This window comes from Benincasa hispida, chromosome 2 (genome assembly GCF_009727055.1).
Source record: "Benincasa hispida cultivar B227 chromosome 2, ASM972705v1, whole genome shotgun sequence".
Lineage (NCBI taxonomy): Eukaryota > Viridiplantae > Streptophyta > Magnoliopsida > Cucurbitales > Cucurbitaceae > Benincasa > Benincasa hispida.
This window is the reverse complement of record NC_052350.1, coordinates 43,283,063-43,303,057: the sequence shown is the minus strand read 5'-3', so window position 1 is coordinate 43,303,057 and position 19,995 is coordinate 43,283,063. Positions and strand designations below refer to the sequence as shown.

Here is a 19,995-nt window from a genome sequence, read left to right as displayed (position 1 = left end):
TCATAAGTGACTTAACACCAACAAGTCAATCATCAAGTTTGATTATCATAACGTAACGTTAAATTTAAATAGAAAATGAAAACGAATTTGAAAGAAACTACTCTTTTTTTTTTTAACTTGAAATTTGCACCAATTTTAGAAACATTTCTTAAAAGAATAAAAAACAATAATAATTATTAAATAAGTTTTTTTCCTCAAAAAATGAGAAATGAGAATGTTATCAAATAGACCAATAGAAAGTAGTCTATTAGTGATAGCCACTAATATTTTTTTTTTATCATTGATAGCTTAATTTTTAATGATTTTCTTTCGTAGTTAATAGCTACTTATAGACGTCTATCATTGGTAACCAACTTAGTAAATTTAATTAGTTTACAAAGTTGAATCTTGAACTAAAATGTAAATGAGATTCCTACTTCCAATTTTAATTAAAATAAAAAAAATATTTCCAAATTGTATAGAATTGACGTTTGAATATGTTATTTAAAAAAATCAAGTATTTATAAAAGTTCCACCTTTGCCATGGCTTCTTATGCCTAAAGTACTTCAGATTTTAATATTGAAAATAACTTTCTCCCTTGCCTTTTATCCTCTCTATATAAAGGCAATTAGGTGGAAGTGTCTCACATTCAAAACCAAAGCCAAGAAGGATAATAATGGCTTTTAAAGATACCTTCTTTCTTGGCTTTCTTTTCCTCATCCTTGTGGCTTCAGAGGCCACAAATGAACCAAAAACTCCCATTCCCATTGTAAGGAGAAGCAACTTCCCAAAAGACTTTGTTTTTGGTTCTTCATCTGCTGCTTATCAGGTATTACTATCAAAACACACACAACACTTTTCATTTATTGTTTTGATTCTCTTGATCAAATAATATCAATGAATGCATCACTTGTTTTTATAGTATGAAGGTGCTGCTTTTAAGGATGGGAGAGGACCAAGTATTTGGGATACCTACACTCATCAACACCCTGGTTCTTTCTCTCTATTTGATCTCTCTCGATACATATAATAGAAAGAAAATACTGGGACATTTGGAATATATTTTCAAGTGTTTAATTTAAAAAAACAAGTCATTTTGAAAGAAAATACTCAAATAGCTTTCCAAGTATATTTTGATCAATTTTTATCAAAAGAATTTAAATAAAAATGAGTTTTTTTAAAACTACTTTTTCCATAGGTCAATCCGAAGTAAGTGATGTTTAATTTGTTATGATGGAACTGCAGAGAGAATTGCTGATGGCAAGAATGGAGATTTAGCTGTTGATCAATACCACCGCTATAAGGTTTGTGTGGATGCCCTAAATACAAGTTAAGGAAATCATATAAGGGTTAAGGAGCACAATTTACTTCCACTTTTTTAGATCACCACAATTCCTACTATATTCTTTGTTTTATAATTATAGAAAATTGATGGAAGTCAAATCTTAATAAATGTAAGTTATTTATTTATATTTTTCGTCTAAAGATCAGATGTTCAAATTTTCGTTCGACATGTGTCTGACTCTATATTACGCTAACTTCCTTTTTATTTACTAAAATATTATGTAAGATTGATAAACAATTGTTCAATACAGGAAGATGTTGCCATTATGGACCGTATAGGTTTTGATGCTTACAGATTCTCAATTTCATGGTCTAGAGTATTGCCAAGTAAGGGATTAATCTTCAGATTTTAGATTACTCATAAATTTAATTTAATTTATTTTTTAAACATTAATTTAAATTTTAGATGTTTTAAATATATTCAGAGGGAAAACTTAGTGGTGGTGTGAATAAAAAAGGAATTGACTACTACAACAAACTCATCAATGAGCTCCTTTCAAAAGGTTGGTTTATTATTTTAATAGTAGAGATTAATGTAGCTAATTGATTCTTTAAAAATAGTTTTATATAATTAATTAGTCAATGAATAATCATGTGGCTTTGACTTCAATTAATATTTTATTTAATTTTAAATTTGTAGGCATCCAATCTTATGTAACAATTTTCCATTGGGATGTTCCCCAAGCTTTACAAGATGAATATCAAGGCTTCATGAGTCGCAAAATCTTGTAAGTATAACTTTTTTTTAATCATATTCCTCACATAATCATATATATAAATATATATATATACACACACACAAAATAAACATTAATATTAAAACATCAACTACCATTTTTCTATTATTACAAATTTCAACAATGAGTATTAAAAGAAAATATCATTATATATCTCCAAACAAAAATTTAAAAAAGGAGAATTTTTCTTTTTAAAAAAAGGGAAGAAAAAGCTATTGTATACTAGAGTGAGTTTGTGGTACTAAAAAAAAAAACCCTGAATTTATACATTCAATTTTAAAATGTTTTTTTTTAACTATATCAATTCATACATTCCATTACGTTGCATTTGAAAATTACGTTGTGTGATTTATAATTGTATCAATTAAGCTAGTAACCTTACAAAACATTTTAGACTCTTAAATAAAAGTTCCTTTAGAAATCTTTCATGCATTTACTATAATTGTCCAATTTTTAAAACAAGCATTTAAAGAAGTCTACAAACACGTTTGACAATTAATGTGTGAATGATTTTTTAAGGTAATTGTCATGAAGGGTGCAAAAATTTATTGGTCTATGAAAATTTTAGAATTTAATTGGATCAAATTATAAGTTTCATTCTATAATATTTTTGAGACAAAATTAGAAAGAAAATGTAAATTGATAAACTTACAAAAAAATTAAGTGAAATTTTTACGGATAGAAAAATGTCAAACTATTTACAGAAATAGTAAAAAAACACTGATAGACATCTAGCGAAAGAAACTGCTAGAAATTTATCATTGATAGAAACTAATAGAAATTTAAAATGATTAAAATTTTCTATTTTGTATAAATAATTTCTTTATTTTTCTATTTTTAAAAATCATTCCAAATTTAAATTGATATAATTATTAGTTAAGAGTTAAGCATATAAATAGATATTTGTCATCAATTTTATCAAGCTTAATACAGTCGGTTTTAGGAAAAAAAAAAAAAAAAAAGTTTTAGATTCCACTTATCCTTGCAGAAATTTAGAAGTAAATATTCCAAAACATGCTTTCTATTTTTATTTTAAAATAGAATGTGGGCATAAATTATTAATTGACAACGATATATATTATAGAGGAAAAAAACATTATCTAAATATATTATAAATTTCGAAAACGAAACAGGTGTTTGAAGGAAATGAAATAATTTTGAAAAATTAATTGCAGAAAGGATTATCGAGACTTTGCTGAACTTTGCTTCAAGGAATTTGGAGACAGAGTGAAACACTGGATCACCTTTAACGAACAGTACGTCTTTACCATAAATGGTTATGCGATAGGAGTTTTTGCTCCAGGCAGATGCTCTTCTTGGCAACCATTAAATTGTCTCGGTGGAGATTCAGGGACTGAACCATACATTGTTGCTCACCATCTAATTCTTGCACATGCTCTTGCTGCTAGACTTTACAAGTCTAAATATCAGGTTTTCTCTTTCTTATGATACCAACACATATATTTGCTTCATATAGTGCAAATAAAATAAATATTTTAAAAAATCAGTTTGGATATTAAAAAGTTGATTTAGGTTTAATTACCTCTGTTCAATTAAGGTTTTGTTTGGAGTTGATCTGACTTTTAAAATAATTGCTGTTAGATTTGTTTTCGAGAAATCACTTATTGGAGGAAGTAAAATAGTGTTTGATAAATTTTATTTCTAAATTAGAAAAACTAATTATAGTGTTAGGTAAATTAATACTAAATTGACAATTTAATTATATGAATCAAAATAGATTTATTATTTTAATTATTTTCGCATTGATAATTAATTTATAATTTATTATAATATATATTTCAAAATATTATATAATTTGGATTTTAACTAATTTTGTTTCATCTAAAATTATTTGATAAAAATGTGAGAAAAAAATAATTGTTACAAAAAAATTAATCAATTAAAATTTAAAAATATGTGCAAAAAAATATTAATATGAAAGAATATTATTATAATATATTTATTTAAATGATTAAGAAATTGGCAGATTTTTTGAAAAGTTTAATCTAAAAGCTACTATTATCAACTTTTTACACATTAGTTTTAATTTAAAAAATGATTCTTTTAGATTATTTAATAATTTGATTTATCAAATAATAAAGGCAGTTAAGATTTTCCTAAAATCACTTCCTATAATTGCAAACGCAATCCCAAACGGAGCCTAAAGCTCAAAATTTAAAGTCTTATTTAATATTTTATAAATTAGACCTATTTTCTCTCAAATTCTTACTATAGTTATCTTTTTTAAGTAAAAGAGTTGAACAACTAGCCAAATTTTAAAAACAAAAAACAAATTTATTAAAACTTTTTTTACACTGATAAAAAGTAGATAATAAAACAATAAATTTAGAGATAGAATAGGTGTTTATAGATTTAATATACAAAAATCAAAAACAAAAAACCAAATTGTTATCCTACAGCGTCTAAGTTATTAAAACTAAAGATAAGTTTAGAAGCGCTACATATTTTGAAACCAATTTATCATATGGAATTTGTAGGCATACCAAAAAGGTGAAATTGGGGTCACATTGTTTTCGAATTGGTTTGTCCCATATTCAAAAAGTGAGGCGGACAAAAAGGCTACAGGTCGAGCTCTTGATTTTCAACTTGGTTGGTAAGTAATTAAATTAGTATAAAGTTCAACCTTTTGAATTTAATTATACCCTAATTTTTTTTAAAAAAAACATTATTTTCTCCAAACTATTATGTTTGACCAAATTAATAAATGTTACATTAATGTTTAATGTAGGTTCTTGGATCCAATAGTGTATGGAGATTATCCAGCCAGCATGAGAACTCTTGTAAAAGAGAGATTGCCTAAATTCACAAAGGAAGAACGTAGTTTGATCTTAAAATCCTATGATTTTATTGGAATTAATTATTATACATCTAACTATGTACAAAACAATCCCAATGTTGATCCTAACAAGCCAAGCCTCTTGACTGATTTACGTGCCAATTCTTCAAGTATGTACTTCAATTTAATCAAACTCCAATTTTTTTATTTTTAAATTAACTATGTTCATCCGTCTATACAAATAATAAATATTTTAATTTCTCTATTTTGACTTTTTGTGATGTTTGTATTTGTAGCCGATCGTAATGGAGTCTCAATTGGACCAAAGGTAATTAATGTGAAACCTTCTTTCAATGTTAAAATTTTAAACCTTGTTTTTGTTTGGTTTTAGTTTTTGAAATCTAGATTGCTTTTATATAGCTTTTTTAATCAAATAACTAGTTACTTATGCATCCATGTAAATTTTCTAGGTGAATGGATCATCTTGGCTTGCCGTTTATCCAGAAGGACTCAAAGATCTGATGATTCATATGAAGAATAACTATAAAAATCCAATTATTTACATCACAGAAAATGGTATTAAAAAGAATTTTACTTTCTACATCAAATAATATCTATATATATATATGTTATCTTCTTCATTAGTAAAATTTTGTATGGCAGGATATTTGGATTTTGATTCTCCCCAAATTAGCAAATTAATCAAGGATGAGGGTAGAGTTAAATACTATCGTCAACATCTCATTAAACTTCAAGAATCAGTCAAGTGAGTAATCGGATTAAAACATTATTTACGCTAAATGTGTTTTTCAGTTTGAGCTTCTTTGTCATATTTGTCAATGACGATGTTTCAAGAATGTTTTTTTTTTTTTTTTTTTTTTTTCATAATTACTTTTTTAACTATTTTAGTAATGAGTAAATGATGATATTGGCTGATAAATGAAGCTCTTAATTAACAAGATGTGTTCTGGAAATATTGCAGGGCTGGTGTAAGGGTAAAGGGATTTTTTGCATGGTCTTTATTGGACAATTTTGAATGGGCGAATGGATATACCATGCGCTTTGGTCTTGTCTATGTCGATTTCAAGCACCGTTTGACAAGAATTCCAAAACTGTCGGCAAAATGGTTCAACAATTTTCTACGCAGTTGACGATGATTCACAAACACTACATGCTATATTTGTTCCATCTCCATGATATTGTAATCTTTGTTTTGCTTTTGATATTGCATCCTTTTTGTCTTAATGTTTTTCTGTTCCACGTCAATAAAATAAGTTACATAATTGCACCCTATTGATTTAGAATATATATTACAAGTCTAATTTACCATATGTGTACTTTTTATAAAAAAAAATTGGTTTTAATATTACGCCAGTCTAATATAATAACTAAGAACAACGCCATTAAAAGTAGCATTAAGCGCCCTTAAATTTTCTAAGGAAGCTTTGTCTTCTTGGGCCGTCTCGTCTTTTTCAGCCTTAAGAGACTTGGTGCCATTAGCATTGGTAATTTTTGGAGGAGACTAGGCAGCAATAAGAGATTTCTAGGTTTTGTAGTTATTGGATTTTAGAAAAGCAGTCATCTAAGCCTTCCGGTATGCATAATTAGAGTCATCCAATAAAGGTGGATGAGTAGTTGATTTGCCTTCTTTGATTGAATGAATTTATGTGAACAAGAGGCACATGAAGATCGTTTTATCCAAAAGAGAGGGTCGTACTTTGAGACCAATTGAAGAAAAATTTGTGAATGCCAAATTATGTAACTCTTGTCAAGTAGAATGTGCTAGAGTATAGTGAATGACATGTTGTAGCAGAAATAAATAAACAATAAGAACAAAAACACAAGCGTTAGAAACCATAAATAACTGAATCCAAAGTATCGAAAACCATAAATAAGACGGCTATACGAATATGAATTACCAAGAAATTTTTAAATTCAACCAAAAATCATGCCTATATTCTTGTGAATTCTAAACAATGTGAATAGGAATTATCTAAAGCAAACCCTAGATTGTCATAATCACAATACATGCAGCAATATGATCATATAATTAAAGATCAACTACAAAGTCCAAGCTCAGGTGCTCAAGGATTTGCCACACATGCAATCCAAGCACTTCGAACCTAAAACAATATATTGTCCCCAATGTATTTCTAATCAGATTGAAAATAATATTGGAGTATCTACCGCACATTAAATATTATTATGAATAATGTTACAAAATTCTACAAAACATCAAATAGACATAAATAAAAAATAAAAGAAACATTAAAGATTGGTAACCCAATTCAGTGAATACTACCCAAGTCTAGGGGGCAGTATGTTAGATGATAAGCAATTACAAATAATACTTATCTGTAATGACAACACGATTGCAATGACTACTATAGAACTTAATCATCAACCATTTACCTATGCTCCCCTTAGATTTGAGACTCCTTCTCTTGGTAACTTAGGCTCCCCCTAAGTAGTAATATTAGTGAAGAACTTCTTAGGCTCTCTCTAAGATCGAGACTCCCTCTCGGCTAGGCTTAAACTCCCCTTAAGTCATGAGACTGTCTCTCACTCGATCTTTATCTTTCCTTCTCGATTAAAAATCACTTCGCTCGTTTTTCTTAGGCTCCCCCTAAGCTTGAGTATCCCTTCTCAAGAAGTCTACAGATGAAGCACACAAATAGCTTGAAGTATGTATCCAACCTTATGGAAATATAATCTTCAACGTCGTCAAAGATCGACACCACAGTTGTGACAGAAACATTTCACAAGACAACGACTCCCAATATCTATTGTGAGAACGACTAATCGAAAGTAAGAGATTGAAAATCTTTAAATATGTACAATGAATACACCCCCTCCCAAATTATCTTCTTAACATAGGAAGGGATGTGAAGACAGCAAAATGTCAACCCTCTTATGACATTTATTGCCCACCCGTGATGTAACCTACTCAACCTATTCATCTGCTTCGCCTGATAGACAATTGTATATATAAACAACACATATAAATCTCAGCTTAGGTTTTAAGGCAACAGAAACTCTATTCATCACCTGCTTAAGTCCGACATACAAAAATATTTACAATAGAAATATTGGATGTCTTCTTCCACTAGCAGGTTTTTTCGGAATACATAATTAAATTGGTTTGCAAAATCTTATAAAATAAAAGTTAAATCAAGAAAATTTACACCTTCAATTCTTATTGAAATAAATGAAATCAGATAAGATTTTTAAATCCTATACATAAATCAGTTAATAAAAGAATAGAAAAAGCTTTTATTGTGTCGCTTAAGTTATATAGGAACTCTTGGACAAATAGTCAATTTTGAAAGAACTTATTATCAACCTCTTTCAGATATGAATCTATCTGATTCATTAGAAGATTTAGCTTGTATGAATCGTTATTGGGTTGATACCAACAATAGCAGTCGTTTTAGTATGCTAAGGATCCATATGTATCCACAATTGAAAATTCGTTAATGCTACAACACGTATAGAACCAGAAGTCTCTCTTAACCCCCACTAGTATGCTTACAAAACATAAAAAAAAAAAAAAAAAAAACCAAACACGATTTCATGACCTAAGAGAAATTCTGATCTATCTACAATATGAGGTAGTGGTAGATTAATTGCAGTAAATCAGGCGCTGGGAACTTGATCGCTACCTAGGAAGAGAAAACCTTTGAAAATGTGAGTTAGGAAGTCCAACAAGTGACTAGTTAGGTATAAACATGATTGGAAGAGATTAATAAAGCTAGAATCAAAACTAGACTTTCAAAACCTCAAATGTATAACATATTTAAGGAAACATTTTCGTAACTTTAAGATAGAGATATTAAGAAAATCTGAGATCTGGAAAACATGCTTAAATCTCATTACTCATAAATAGTTTATAAACTTGTACCCAAGACCTTAGTTGAGGTAGAGCAAGCTAAATATACTCAACGTCAAAAAACCTTAGCTGATATAGAATAATCTCAATACATTCAACATCAATAACTCTCATACGTGTATGTAAAAATGCCCCCAAAAGGCTAAGCACCCTTGCACACGATCCAAATCCTATTTGTGCACTAAGGTGGATCCCAAAGACCTATATCATATCTATCATCTGGACTTCTCAGATACCTTCATCTCCTTGAATATCGAGTGTCTTTAAATTAGGATACATCATTCAAGAATTTATAAAACTATTCTTTAACTTTAGAATATTATAAACACATTAGAAGCATCAAAGCATGAATAACAACTAGCTTTCCTTTGAAACATATGAGTTCAAATCATGATAGTAGAATGTAAATCTTAAAAAAATAAAAATAAAAACATGCCTAGGTCATAGTTCTTCCGAAGATAAATCATAAGACTTATAGTAAATAAACCATTCTCACCATAGCTATAAGCACTTCATATAAAAGGAAATTATGCTTTAAAACATTTAAAGAACTCTTGAGGGTGTGCGGGTTGGGCGTCGAGGGTGTGCGACTGGGCGTTGAACGAACGTGCTACTGGGCATCAAACGTAGGTAAGTGTGTGCGGCCACTATCACACAAACGGGCGTTGTTGCACTCCCAGTGAGTGTGTTGTGCATGGTTAGTGCACGTGAAACACCACACCAACACCTGTCGACAGCCAATTTGCCCGTCTGGCTTCTTCAACCTTCAGCCAATAGCCTCTTCTCGAGCACTAATTTTCACATTGCATTTTAAGTAGATAAAACACTATTTTCAGCCAAAATAATTCAATTTTCTTTCCATAAACCTTGTAAACAACCTCTAACCTACCTCCAAATTGAAGTTTCTAATTCCTCCTCAATAGCTCAAAATTTCACCAAAAGTCCACTTTGCTTCAATTGCTCTAAAACTCAGACCGACTTGAGTTTTCTTCAAATTTAAGCATCTTCCTAGCTGAACGTCACCATGGAAACCCTCGGTCTCATTCTTCACAGATCAAGCTTTGATTTGGCTACAAAATTTCTTCCTTTTCTCGTGTAAAATGGGCAAACCAAGCTTCTCTTCCTACCTCCTATTAATATTCTGGGTTGCATGTCTTCAAGGCACAAGGATTGGGCAGCTCATGTCACTAATTATTGTCCTTAAACTCTCGTTAAGCCATCTAATTTTCCAATTAAAGTTTAATTAATACAAAATTTTCAATACCTATCCAAATTAAAAGATAAATGAGTGATCTTCACCTCAAGCACCCCTCTTAGCCATACACTTCCCTCTTCATTGCCTCATGCTCAACCATGCCATCGTGTGCTACACACTTCTCCTACCTCACATGCATGGCTCACCCTTTACTTAGTTAATTTTTTCCCTCTTCCATTTTAAGTTCCACGCTTAGTTTATATACTTAGCAAAATTTTTCCTTCACCTAGGTTACCTACCCTTCAACACTTCACCACACAACTTCCTTCTTAAATTTTCTCAGTGCTTAAGTCATTCACATCATAAAAAACATTACAAACAAACTTTACTTAAGGAAATCGAAGAGAAAGTTCTAGGACATACATCTAACTTCCAAAAATAGTCTCGCACAAAGAAGGTAAAGGATCTGCAAGTATACAACAGACAGGATTTTTACATAAGAAAAATATTTTGCAGAAACAGAATTTCCAGAAAACATCCTTTGTCAGATACGTTGAATGCAAGGTGAAGAGTTGTGCGAAATTTTACAATTTTTTTATTCATATATATACACTGTCACACCACGCCCCAGATCACCCTCTTAGCCTAGAGAAGGGCGTGACTGCAGCAGTTATCAACCCTTAGGCTGACACTTACTGCCTAAAAACTCTTGCGGAATAACTCTGATACCAAATACAAATTATATGCAACCGGGACGACTGCAGGCCCACAATTTATTAACTTAAGAAACTTAATATGTTTAGAATATTTACAACATTAGATTTACAAGTCCCAAAACCTATAAACCCTAGTCCCTATATGAACAATAGTAATATATGTACAATATTATAAGTAACCACCTAGCAAACGGTAACAAGTCTTTTCGTCCTTTAGTGGCAGAGCAAATACTGAGCTATCTTCAGAGGATTTGATTGCTACCTGTTGGGGGGGGGGGGGGGGTGGGAACAAAAACATTTGAAACGGGTGAGCTTATGCCAGTGAGTGACCGAGAAAAACATAGTAAATTCTCATGCATAATTTCAGAAGATAGTTTTATTCTGAAATATAATTTAATGCAGCATAAACAATTTCCAAGCATAATGTATATAAAACTGTTTTAAACATAAAACAGTAAAATCATTTCTCAAATCAAAGTACTGTATAATTGATAAAATAATCCCAACACCAACTACTAGTCCAGAGAGAACCCTTTTGCTCAATCTTTGACTTTATTCACCTGTGGCCACATTAGGTACTACTGCTCAGATACTTTTCTCCTTGTACTTTAGTATCGAGCTACTAGGATACCTTCCAACGTACTTTAGTATCCCGTTGGCTTGGTACTTCTCAAACGTACTTCAGTACCAATAGATACCTTCTCCTTGTACTTCAGTATCTAGTTGGTGGATGCCTTCTCCTTGTATTCGGCATCGCATTTTACCAAAAACTATTTATAAACAAATTTTTCTTTAAAGCATGTACAGTATAACACATATACAACATGGCTTTAAAGATGGTAACGCATGCTAGATAAACTCAATACATATACATATGTAAATAGTTTTTCAACAATAAGCATGCGTTCAAACCACAATTCAAACTTGCTTGGAAACCATTTTATAAAACTAGTAGGCAATGAGAATTATTTTCGCAAATATGCTTTCTGTAAATGTTGTAATCCAAAACAGCTTAAAAACATTTTAGTTCGAAAACATTTTAGCCACTCACCTCGAATTCAGGAACTTTTCACTCTAGTAGCTCCTCGGGTCCCTTTTTCACCCTTAGAATCCATATTCAACTTAACAACTTAGATTACTCATAGTTCCGTATCTTATATGAAAATACTTCCTTCTACAAACTTATTCTAAAATGTCTTAAGAATATTACCTAAAGTTTCAGCTTAGAATTCCTCGTGGTTTGGCCGGAATCTCAAATCTTCAAGACTGGCCCAGACTGATCTGACAGTCTGACCCTTCTACATTCTTCTCAACCTCCAGCCTAGTTCCTTTGAGCCTTTTCCTCCGGCAGCCCTATTCTGAAAACTAGACTTCCAGAGCTTTCAGATGATTTTGAATCACTCCAAAAGCACGAGTAGATTGGAAGATCTTCTCGTCCAAAATTGACACATTCCTTTAAACCCTCACTGCCCTCTACTTTCTCTACGAAATTTATGATTTTTGTGTGATTTGAAAATGAATCCCAACTTCTTATTTATAGGCGTTCAAATTGCTCATGGGATTGACATCACGTACTTGGCTGCGTGGCCAAAGTTTAATCCTCCATTTATCAACATAAGCTGACTTCATCTTGGTTGAATGTGTTCTTCCCAACGCATCTAACACAATTTCTTAGGGTTTAAGAATTTCTCTTAATCGGACACCTAGATTTTAAATGACGTTTGCCCTTACGTCTTCAATATTTGTTTGTATTTAAATTAGGGTTTTAAATGCATAATCCACCTTAACGCGTCCAAATACATCGTCCAGAAGCTTGCTCGATCGTTAAATGCATAGGCGAGGCGTGGGTGTGACGTTTCGAACAAGGCGTGGCTGACGCACAGGCTGCTCTCGCTCTCGTCCACTCTTGATCTCTCCCACTTTCTCACTTAAAATCTCGCTCTCTCCAACTTTCTAGCTCAAAATCTCGCTCTCTCTACTCTCGCTCCCTCCTTCTTTCTCGTTGGTCTTGCTCTCTCCAATCTCGCTCTCTTCCACCTTCTCGCTCTCTCCAATCTTTCTTGCTCAAAATCTTGCTCTCAATGATCTCGCTGGTCTCGATCTGAATGATCTCGCTCTCAACGATCTCGCTGATCTCACTTTCAACGATCTCGCTCTTAGTTACTGCGAACATTGTTTGTCTTCGTGCAATTTCTACACGATTGTGCCACTAGTCACTTGCCTTCCAATGCTTTGTGCACAACACGCATTTCATATAAATTTTCCATACTTAGCCAATTTTTCCCAAATTTCCCAAACTCAATGTCCATATTTTTCTTTTCAAATCCTCATTCCTTCTTCACCATTTCACACTAACTTTCTCATCAACCTACTCAACTTATTTATACAAATTTAAATAGGGACACACAATTAAGTGGAAAATTAAGACAATTTAAATAAGAAAACACACTTAAGTGTAAAATTGAGATTCGGAGTTCACATACACACACTTAAGTAAAACTCTAAGTTTGATCTCTTCTCCTTCTCCTTCAAACTCTCAAACCTTTTACCAAGTATTTTATAGGGTTGTTTTTAAATATAATAAAATGAACCAAAATATTTACAAATATAACAAAATGTCACTGTCTATCAGTGTTAGAGCCTAATAGACAACCAGTGATAGACACTGATAATAGTTTATCAGGGACGATCACTATGTATCATTGATATACAGTGATATCTTACCATATTTGTAAATTTTTTTAGCAGTTTTGCGCTTTAAAATAACTGCACAATTTTATAATCAATTATCTCATCCCAAAACAAAATCTATATACTTTTAAGATAATTAGTTTAATATTACCTCAAATGTGAATGTCACACGTTTCAAGTCTAAATGTTTTTTTTTAAAAAAATCTATTTAACGATTTAAGTGGACCTCGAATAAAAGACTTGTTTTAGTTTTTCATTAAATAGTCTAGAAAATTTTTATTTTTAATGTGAGATTGGACGAATAGTAGTTTTTGTTTGAAAATTACATATACGAAGTAATGATCATGTTAAAGATGTTAGAAAGTCGAATCATTATATTATTTAGGTTTCTTTTTAAAAATCTGAAACAATAGTAATAATGATGTAACGTGAAATGGTAAATTAAACTAATATTTATATTCTCAAAATATTAAGATAAGTTGTATTATTGACCCAAAACATTAAGATAACAAGATTGCAATATCAAAAGCAAAACAATGACATTGGAATATGATATGTCTTAGCAAATACAAATAGCTTGGAGGGGCCTCCGAATCATCTTCAGGTGTGTAGGAAATGGTTGAACCAATTTGCTGAAAGTTTTGGGGATCTTTTCAAACCGTTTTTGAAATCAATGTAGACGAGACCAAAGCGCATAGTATATCCACTTTCCCATTCAAAATCGTCCAATAATGACCATGCAAAAAATCCATTTATCTTTACACCAACCCTACAATATATTCCAAAATATATCATTAATTAAGAGCATGAGTCCGCAGCAAATATCATTTACTTATTACTAAATGATTTATTTTGAACCATCCATGAAAAATATGTAGGCTCTGTTTGTTTTTTTTTTTGAGAGGTATCTAATCGAAATCTTAGATGCACGAAATTATAAATATTAGAAATTATAGATGTTCGAGATCTTTAGATTACTATGTTTGTTTTATAGGAATATTTTTACAAATATCTAAGAATATGTTGATAACCTGTATTTGTTTCATTGGATTTTTACCTGAAAATAGATTAAATTTACATAAAGTTCAAAGAATGCTTTTACAACTGTTTATTAATTTAATAATCGGTTTGATATAATTTGAACTTATATAACATATTTGTTTTTACCAATTTTAAATTCTTTTTAAATTAATATAATAATTATTATTTTTATATGTTATTTTTCTCAACAAAATAATATATCATAATTTAAGATTTTTATAAAATAAATATTAATTTAAATATAAATTTAAATGTATTACTAAACAAGTAATAAGAATGACAATATAACTAAAAATATATGATATACATGGTTGACAATATTTATTTTAATTATATAATGCAAATGAAGGTTAATATATATAAAATAAAATTAAAAAGAAGGACAAAAATGTAAAATGGAGATGCCCTCAAGTTCGGAAATCTGAAAAAAGTCATGTTTCAGGAAGGCATCCAAAACTCTCCAAATGCTCTCTATACGGACATCTTACAATACCCGAGAATTTTCAGATGTCGGAGCATCTTACAATACCGCAAAACAAACACAGTAATTCAGATGCCCACTCTTTGAGAATCTAAGTTACGAAACAAACCACTCATTAACAAGGAACTCAAAATGAGAATAATTAGCTAAAGTATTTTTCTTTTTTTAAAAAAATTTAGTTACTCACTTGATTGATTCATGAAGTTTTTCGAGATGTTGTTGGTAGTATTTAACTCTACCCTCATCCTTGATTAATGTGGAAACATCAGGACTATCAAAATCAAGATATCCTATAATAACGAACTTAATTAGTGAATAAGAGATAATTCAACATGATAATAATTTTATTCTCTTATTAATATAAGAAACAAAACTCTTTACATACCATTTTCTGTGATGTAGATAAAGGGATTTTTATAATGGTTCTTTATATGTATCATCAGATCTTTCAGCCCTTCTGGATAAACTGCAAGCCAAGATGATCCGTTCACCTACAAGATTCACAAATTATTTGATAAAAAGGACAATTTCATAAAATTAAATTAGATTTAAAAGATTAAAACAAACCAATAATATAAAGTTAATACATGATTGAGAAAGTTTTAAATATATCTTTCAATGAATTTTCTAAAAAAGAAAATTGAAACTTTGAATGAACGTTTAGACGTTGATTACCTTTGGACCAATTGAAACTCCATTCCGATCAGCTACAGTTAAAAAAAAAATTTTGCAAAGTTAAAATAGAGAAATTTATGTGTTTATTTACCATGAGAAAAAATGGTCAAAATGTACAAAGGAAATGTTATTTTAAAATGCATACTTGAAGTATTGGCATGTGGATCAGTCAATAGGTTTGGTTTGTGAGGATCAACATTGGTATTATTTTGTGCATAATTAGATGTATAGTAATTTATTCCAATAAAATCATAGGACCCTTTGATCAAAATAGTTTCTTCTTTTGTGAATTTAGGCAACCTCTCCTTCACAAGAGCTCTCATGCTGGTTGGATAATCTCCATATACTATGGGATGCAAGAACCTACAAAAATATAACATTTAAATAGCTGAGAGAAAATAATATAAGTGATAAGAATATATTTCGAATGAAAACTTATGTTAATTTTACTTACCAACCAAGAGAAAAATCAAGAGCTCGAGATGTAGCATTTTTGTCTTCGTCACTACTTGAATATGGGACAAACCAATCCGAATACAATGTCACCCCAATTTCACCATTTTGATCTGCCTAAAAATCCCACGTGACAAAATGGTTGAAAATATATCAAATATTTTAAATTTACCTTTACTTCAATAACTTTATTAAATTTTGAGCTTTAGGTAGTATAGATGGAATTAACCAAAATCAAATTTAGGTAATACACGAAACAATAAGTATGCATTGGTATAATAAGAGGGAGAGTTTGTACATGATATTTAGACTTGTAAAGTTTAACTGAAGTAGCATGTGCGAGAATTTGGTGGTGACCAACAAGGTACGGTTCAGTCCCAGAATCACCACCGAGACAGTTAAACGGTTGCGAAGAAGATCCTCTGCCTGGTGCAAATTCTCCAGTTGCATAACCATTTAAGGCAAAGATATATTGCTCATTAAAAGTGATCCAATGTTTTACTCTATCTCCAAACTCTTTGAAGCAAAGATCAGCAAAGTCTCGATAATCATTTCTGAAATGAATGTTCACATTATTTCATTTCCTTTCCTTGAAGTACATGTTTCTGTTTTAAAATCTATAATATATTTTGACAATTTCTTTGTTCTATTCTCTTTCTGACAGATCTCATCTAAAGATTTACCCAAACACTTTAAAATAGAAATAGACAGCAAGCTTTGGGATATTTACTTCTAACATTTGGCAAAGAAGAAGTTGGGTTCAAAACAAAAATGGCTGGGAAACAAATCTGACTTATTAGGCAAATAAAACTGAAAACTTTATTTGACCCAAATTAAACTTTTATTTGAATATAATAAAGGATAGTACACAAGTATAGCTATTTAAGGTTATATTAGTTAATCTTTAATTATAAACTAAAATAAAATTTTCATTTATCATAGCTATATTATGAAGCTCATTCTATTATGAAGAGGGATTATTATTATTGTTGTTATTACTAATTATTATTATGTCAATGTGAGTAGGAAAATAAGAGGATTGATTTTTTTTCCCTTTGTGGACCAGATAATGGTATGTTTCCTTTTAATAACACTAGTGGGAATATCTAAATGATATTTCCTTTCAATAACACTAGTGGGAATATCTAAATGATATTTCCTTTTAATAATTTGTTATAAAAAATTAGTAATTCACACTATAATGTTGATGTGTTTTGTATTATTATTGTGTGAGGAATATGACCATTTCAAAAAAAGGTTACTCACATAATTTGATAACCCAAGAAGCCTTGATATTCATCTTCTAAAGCTTGGGGAACATCCCAATGAAAAATTGTAACATAGGGTTGAATGCCTACAAATTAACAATTGCAAATATTGATTGAAATTATGAAGCTAAGCCAAATAATTTGTCTACTAATTAATTACATGAAAGTGTTTTAATGATAATACACCAACCTTTTGAAAGGAGTTCATTGATGAGTCTGTTATAATAGTCAATTCCTTCTTGATTCACACCACCACTAAGCTTTCCCTCTAAATATATTCAAATGGTTTAAAACATAAATTAATACACATAAGTTATCAGTTAAGTTATATATATGCAAAATCTAATAATACAATTAAGATTATCTAAAATGATGGAAGTTAAACTTATAGAAGTGAGATTTGAAAAGTTAGTTTTATAAAGATATAATAAAGTCACTAAATCATTCATCAGCTTGACCTTAGTATAAGTGTTTGGTGTAAAATTTGACTTTTTTATGTGTGAATTATAATAGCGTAAGTAAATATCTCAATATATATATATATAGACACACATATTATACACACACGTACAAAATAGCATATTAAAAAAAAAAAAAAGTCCTAATTTTGAGGAAAAAAACTAATAAAAAACATGAAATTTCGAAGTTTATTAATCGATGATATATGTTTTAATTAATCAGATGAATTCTGTTCAGATTAGAGAATAATGTTATAATCCTCAAATCTTATAATTGAAAAATATTTATTTATACCCCTAAACTTTGAGAGTTGTATCAACTTACACCCTAAACTTTGGAGGTTAAATTAATTTAAATCATAAACTAATAATTCTATCAATTTAAACCTTGAACTTTTATAGATGTATCAATTTGAACCCTGAACTTTCATAATTGTATTAATTTAAACCCTCCATTATGTTTTAATGGGTACACTTGGGTTTAAATTGATACACATATGAAATTTCGGGGTTTAATTGACACAATCATTAGTTTGGGATTTAAATTGATACAACTGTCAAAGTTCAGTGTTTAAATTGATACAACCTATAAAGATCAAGGTTTAAATTGATACAATTATTAGTTTGAGGTTTAAATTGATACAATTCTCAAATTTCATGGTTTAAATTGATATGCTCTGCTTGCACAAAGACCAAGGTTTAAATTAATACAATTATTAGTTTAGGGTATAAATTGATACAACCCTCAAAGTTGAAGGATATAAATTGATATTTGCCCAAAAATTAAATATATAAAATTTGAAGGTAAACTTCTTTTACATATGTCAAGAGATATTTAAATCCTTACTTGGCAAGACTCTGGACCAGGAAATTGAGAATCTATAAGCATCAAAACCTATATTCTTCATAATGGCAACATCTTCCTGTATTATACATGAAAAATAATTAATCAATTAATATTTCACATTATTTATTGAATAAATTAAGTATATAAGGTAAAAAAAAAGTAATATTGGGGTCTAAAAATTGATGACAATTTTCTAATTTTATGTGAGTAAATATATCTCACAAACCTTATAACGGTGATATTGATCAACAGCTAAATCTCCATTACTGCAATCAACAATTCTCTCTGAAGTTTCACAAAAACAAACAATGACCTAACTTCTTCTTTTCTGAAGAGAAAGAGTTATTTATTCTTAATTATTTTTCGTATTGAGAGAAAGGAAGAAAGAACCAGGGTGTTGATGAGTGTAGCTATCCCAAATACTTGGTCCTTTTCCATACATAGAAGCAGCACCTTCATACTGTTAAAATACAATATATATACATACATACGTATTATGCATTAAAATAATTCATTCAGAGAATCAAACAAAATGAAAAGAAGGTAGTGTGTTTTTATAGTACTTGGTAAGCAGATGATGAAGAACCAAAAACAAAGCTTTTAGAGAAGTTGCTTCTCCTTATATTGGGAATGGGAGAGGAATCTGCAGCCATTTAAAGCACTAAAGGGATAAGGAAAACAAAGCCAAGAAAGAGGCAAGAAAGAAGCCCTTACTCTCCTTCTTGGGCTTTAGTTTGATGGTGTAAGGCACTTCGACTTTATAATTGACTTTATATAGAAAGCTCAAGAGGCATGGAAGAGAGTTTTGTGTTCAATATTAAAACACAAATACAAATACTTTTGGATGTTCCTTAGCTGCACTTATCTCTGTGCAGCCTAGAAAATTGCCCAATGAAAAATTGTCATATGAGAGCAAAATTTTTACTTGATAATTTTTTTTTGTTATTCTAAAAAAATTATTTTTCTAAAATTTTCTTTGGTATAAAATGGGAAATATGGGGTTAAGTGCAACCTAATCATTGTTCATATTAAAATATAATATAAAATCTATTTATATACATATATATGTGTGTGTCCTGTTTTGCAATATTAAAATGTCAAGTTTAGAGATAAGAAGCGAGGGGGAAAGTTTTATTACAAATTAATTTTTAAAATAAAATATTCAAACGTTCTACATAATTTTAAATTTTATTTTTCATCATGTCATACTCCTTTTCTGAATTTTATTTAAAAAATAACAAAAAGAAAGTTTTCTTTAAAAAAATTGCATTATTAGTCTCTAAATTTTGAGGAATGTGTGTATTTAATCATTGGATTTTTAATATATTTTTTTGGTTCTCTAACTCTTAAAACCAAGTGTATTTGATTCTTAAATTTTCAAAATATATGTGTTCAAAATTTTAAGAATAGGTTTAAAGAGTAT

General features: G+C 29.9%; 2 protein-coding genes across 2 annotated transcripts; one reads left to right on the top strand and one right to left on the bottom strand.

The window, feature by feature from the left end:
• The first annotated feature begins 656 nt into the window (after nucleotides 1-656).
• On the top strand, nucleotides 657-6,009 carry LOC120071571 (beta-glucosidase 12-like). The gene is made up of 13 exons (XM_039023910.1): nucleotides 657-809; nucleotides 903-972; nucleotides 1,226-1,284; nucleotides 1,576-1,651; nucleotides 1,750-1,827; nucleotides 1,965-2,052; nucleotides 3,237-3,492; nucleotides 4,560-4,675; nucleotides 4,811-5,028; nucleotides 5,155-5,186; nucleotides 5,329-5,434; nucleotides 5,522-5,624; nucleotides 5,841-6,009. Exons 1-13 carry the CDS (start codon nucleotides 657-659, stop codon nucleotides 6,007-6,009), a joined length of 1,524 nt encoding a protein of 507 aa, XP_038879838.1.
• Nucleotides 6,010-13,949: 7,940 nt separating this feature from the next.
• Nucleotides 13,950-19,258, bottom strand: LOC120071573 (beta-glucosidase 12-like). Its single transcript, XM_039023912.1, has 13 exons — nucleotides 19,136-19,258; nucleotides 18,963-19,032; nucleotides 18,799-18,857; nucleotides 18,573-18,648; nucleotides 17,458-17,535; nucleotides 17,266-17,353; nucleotides 16,298-16,553; nucleotides 16,001-16,116; nucleotides 15,692-15,909; nucleotides 15,547-15,578; nucleotides 15,257-15,362; nucleotides 15,059-15,161; nucleotides 13,950-14,118 (listed from the first exon to the last, which is right to left on the bottom strand). Exons 1-13 carry the CDS (start codon nucleotides 19,223-19,225, stop codon nucleotides 13,950-13,952), a joined length of 1,461 nt encoding a protein of 486 aa, XP_038879840.1. The 5' UTR covers nucleotides 19,226-19,258.
• Nucleotides 19,259-19,995: the final 737 nt, after the last annotated feature.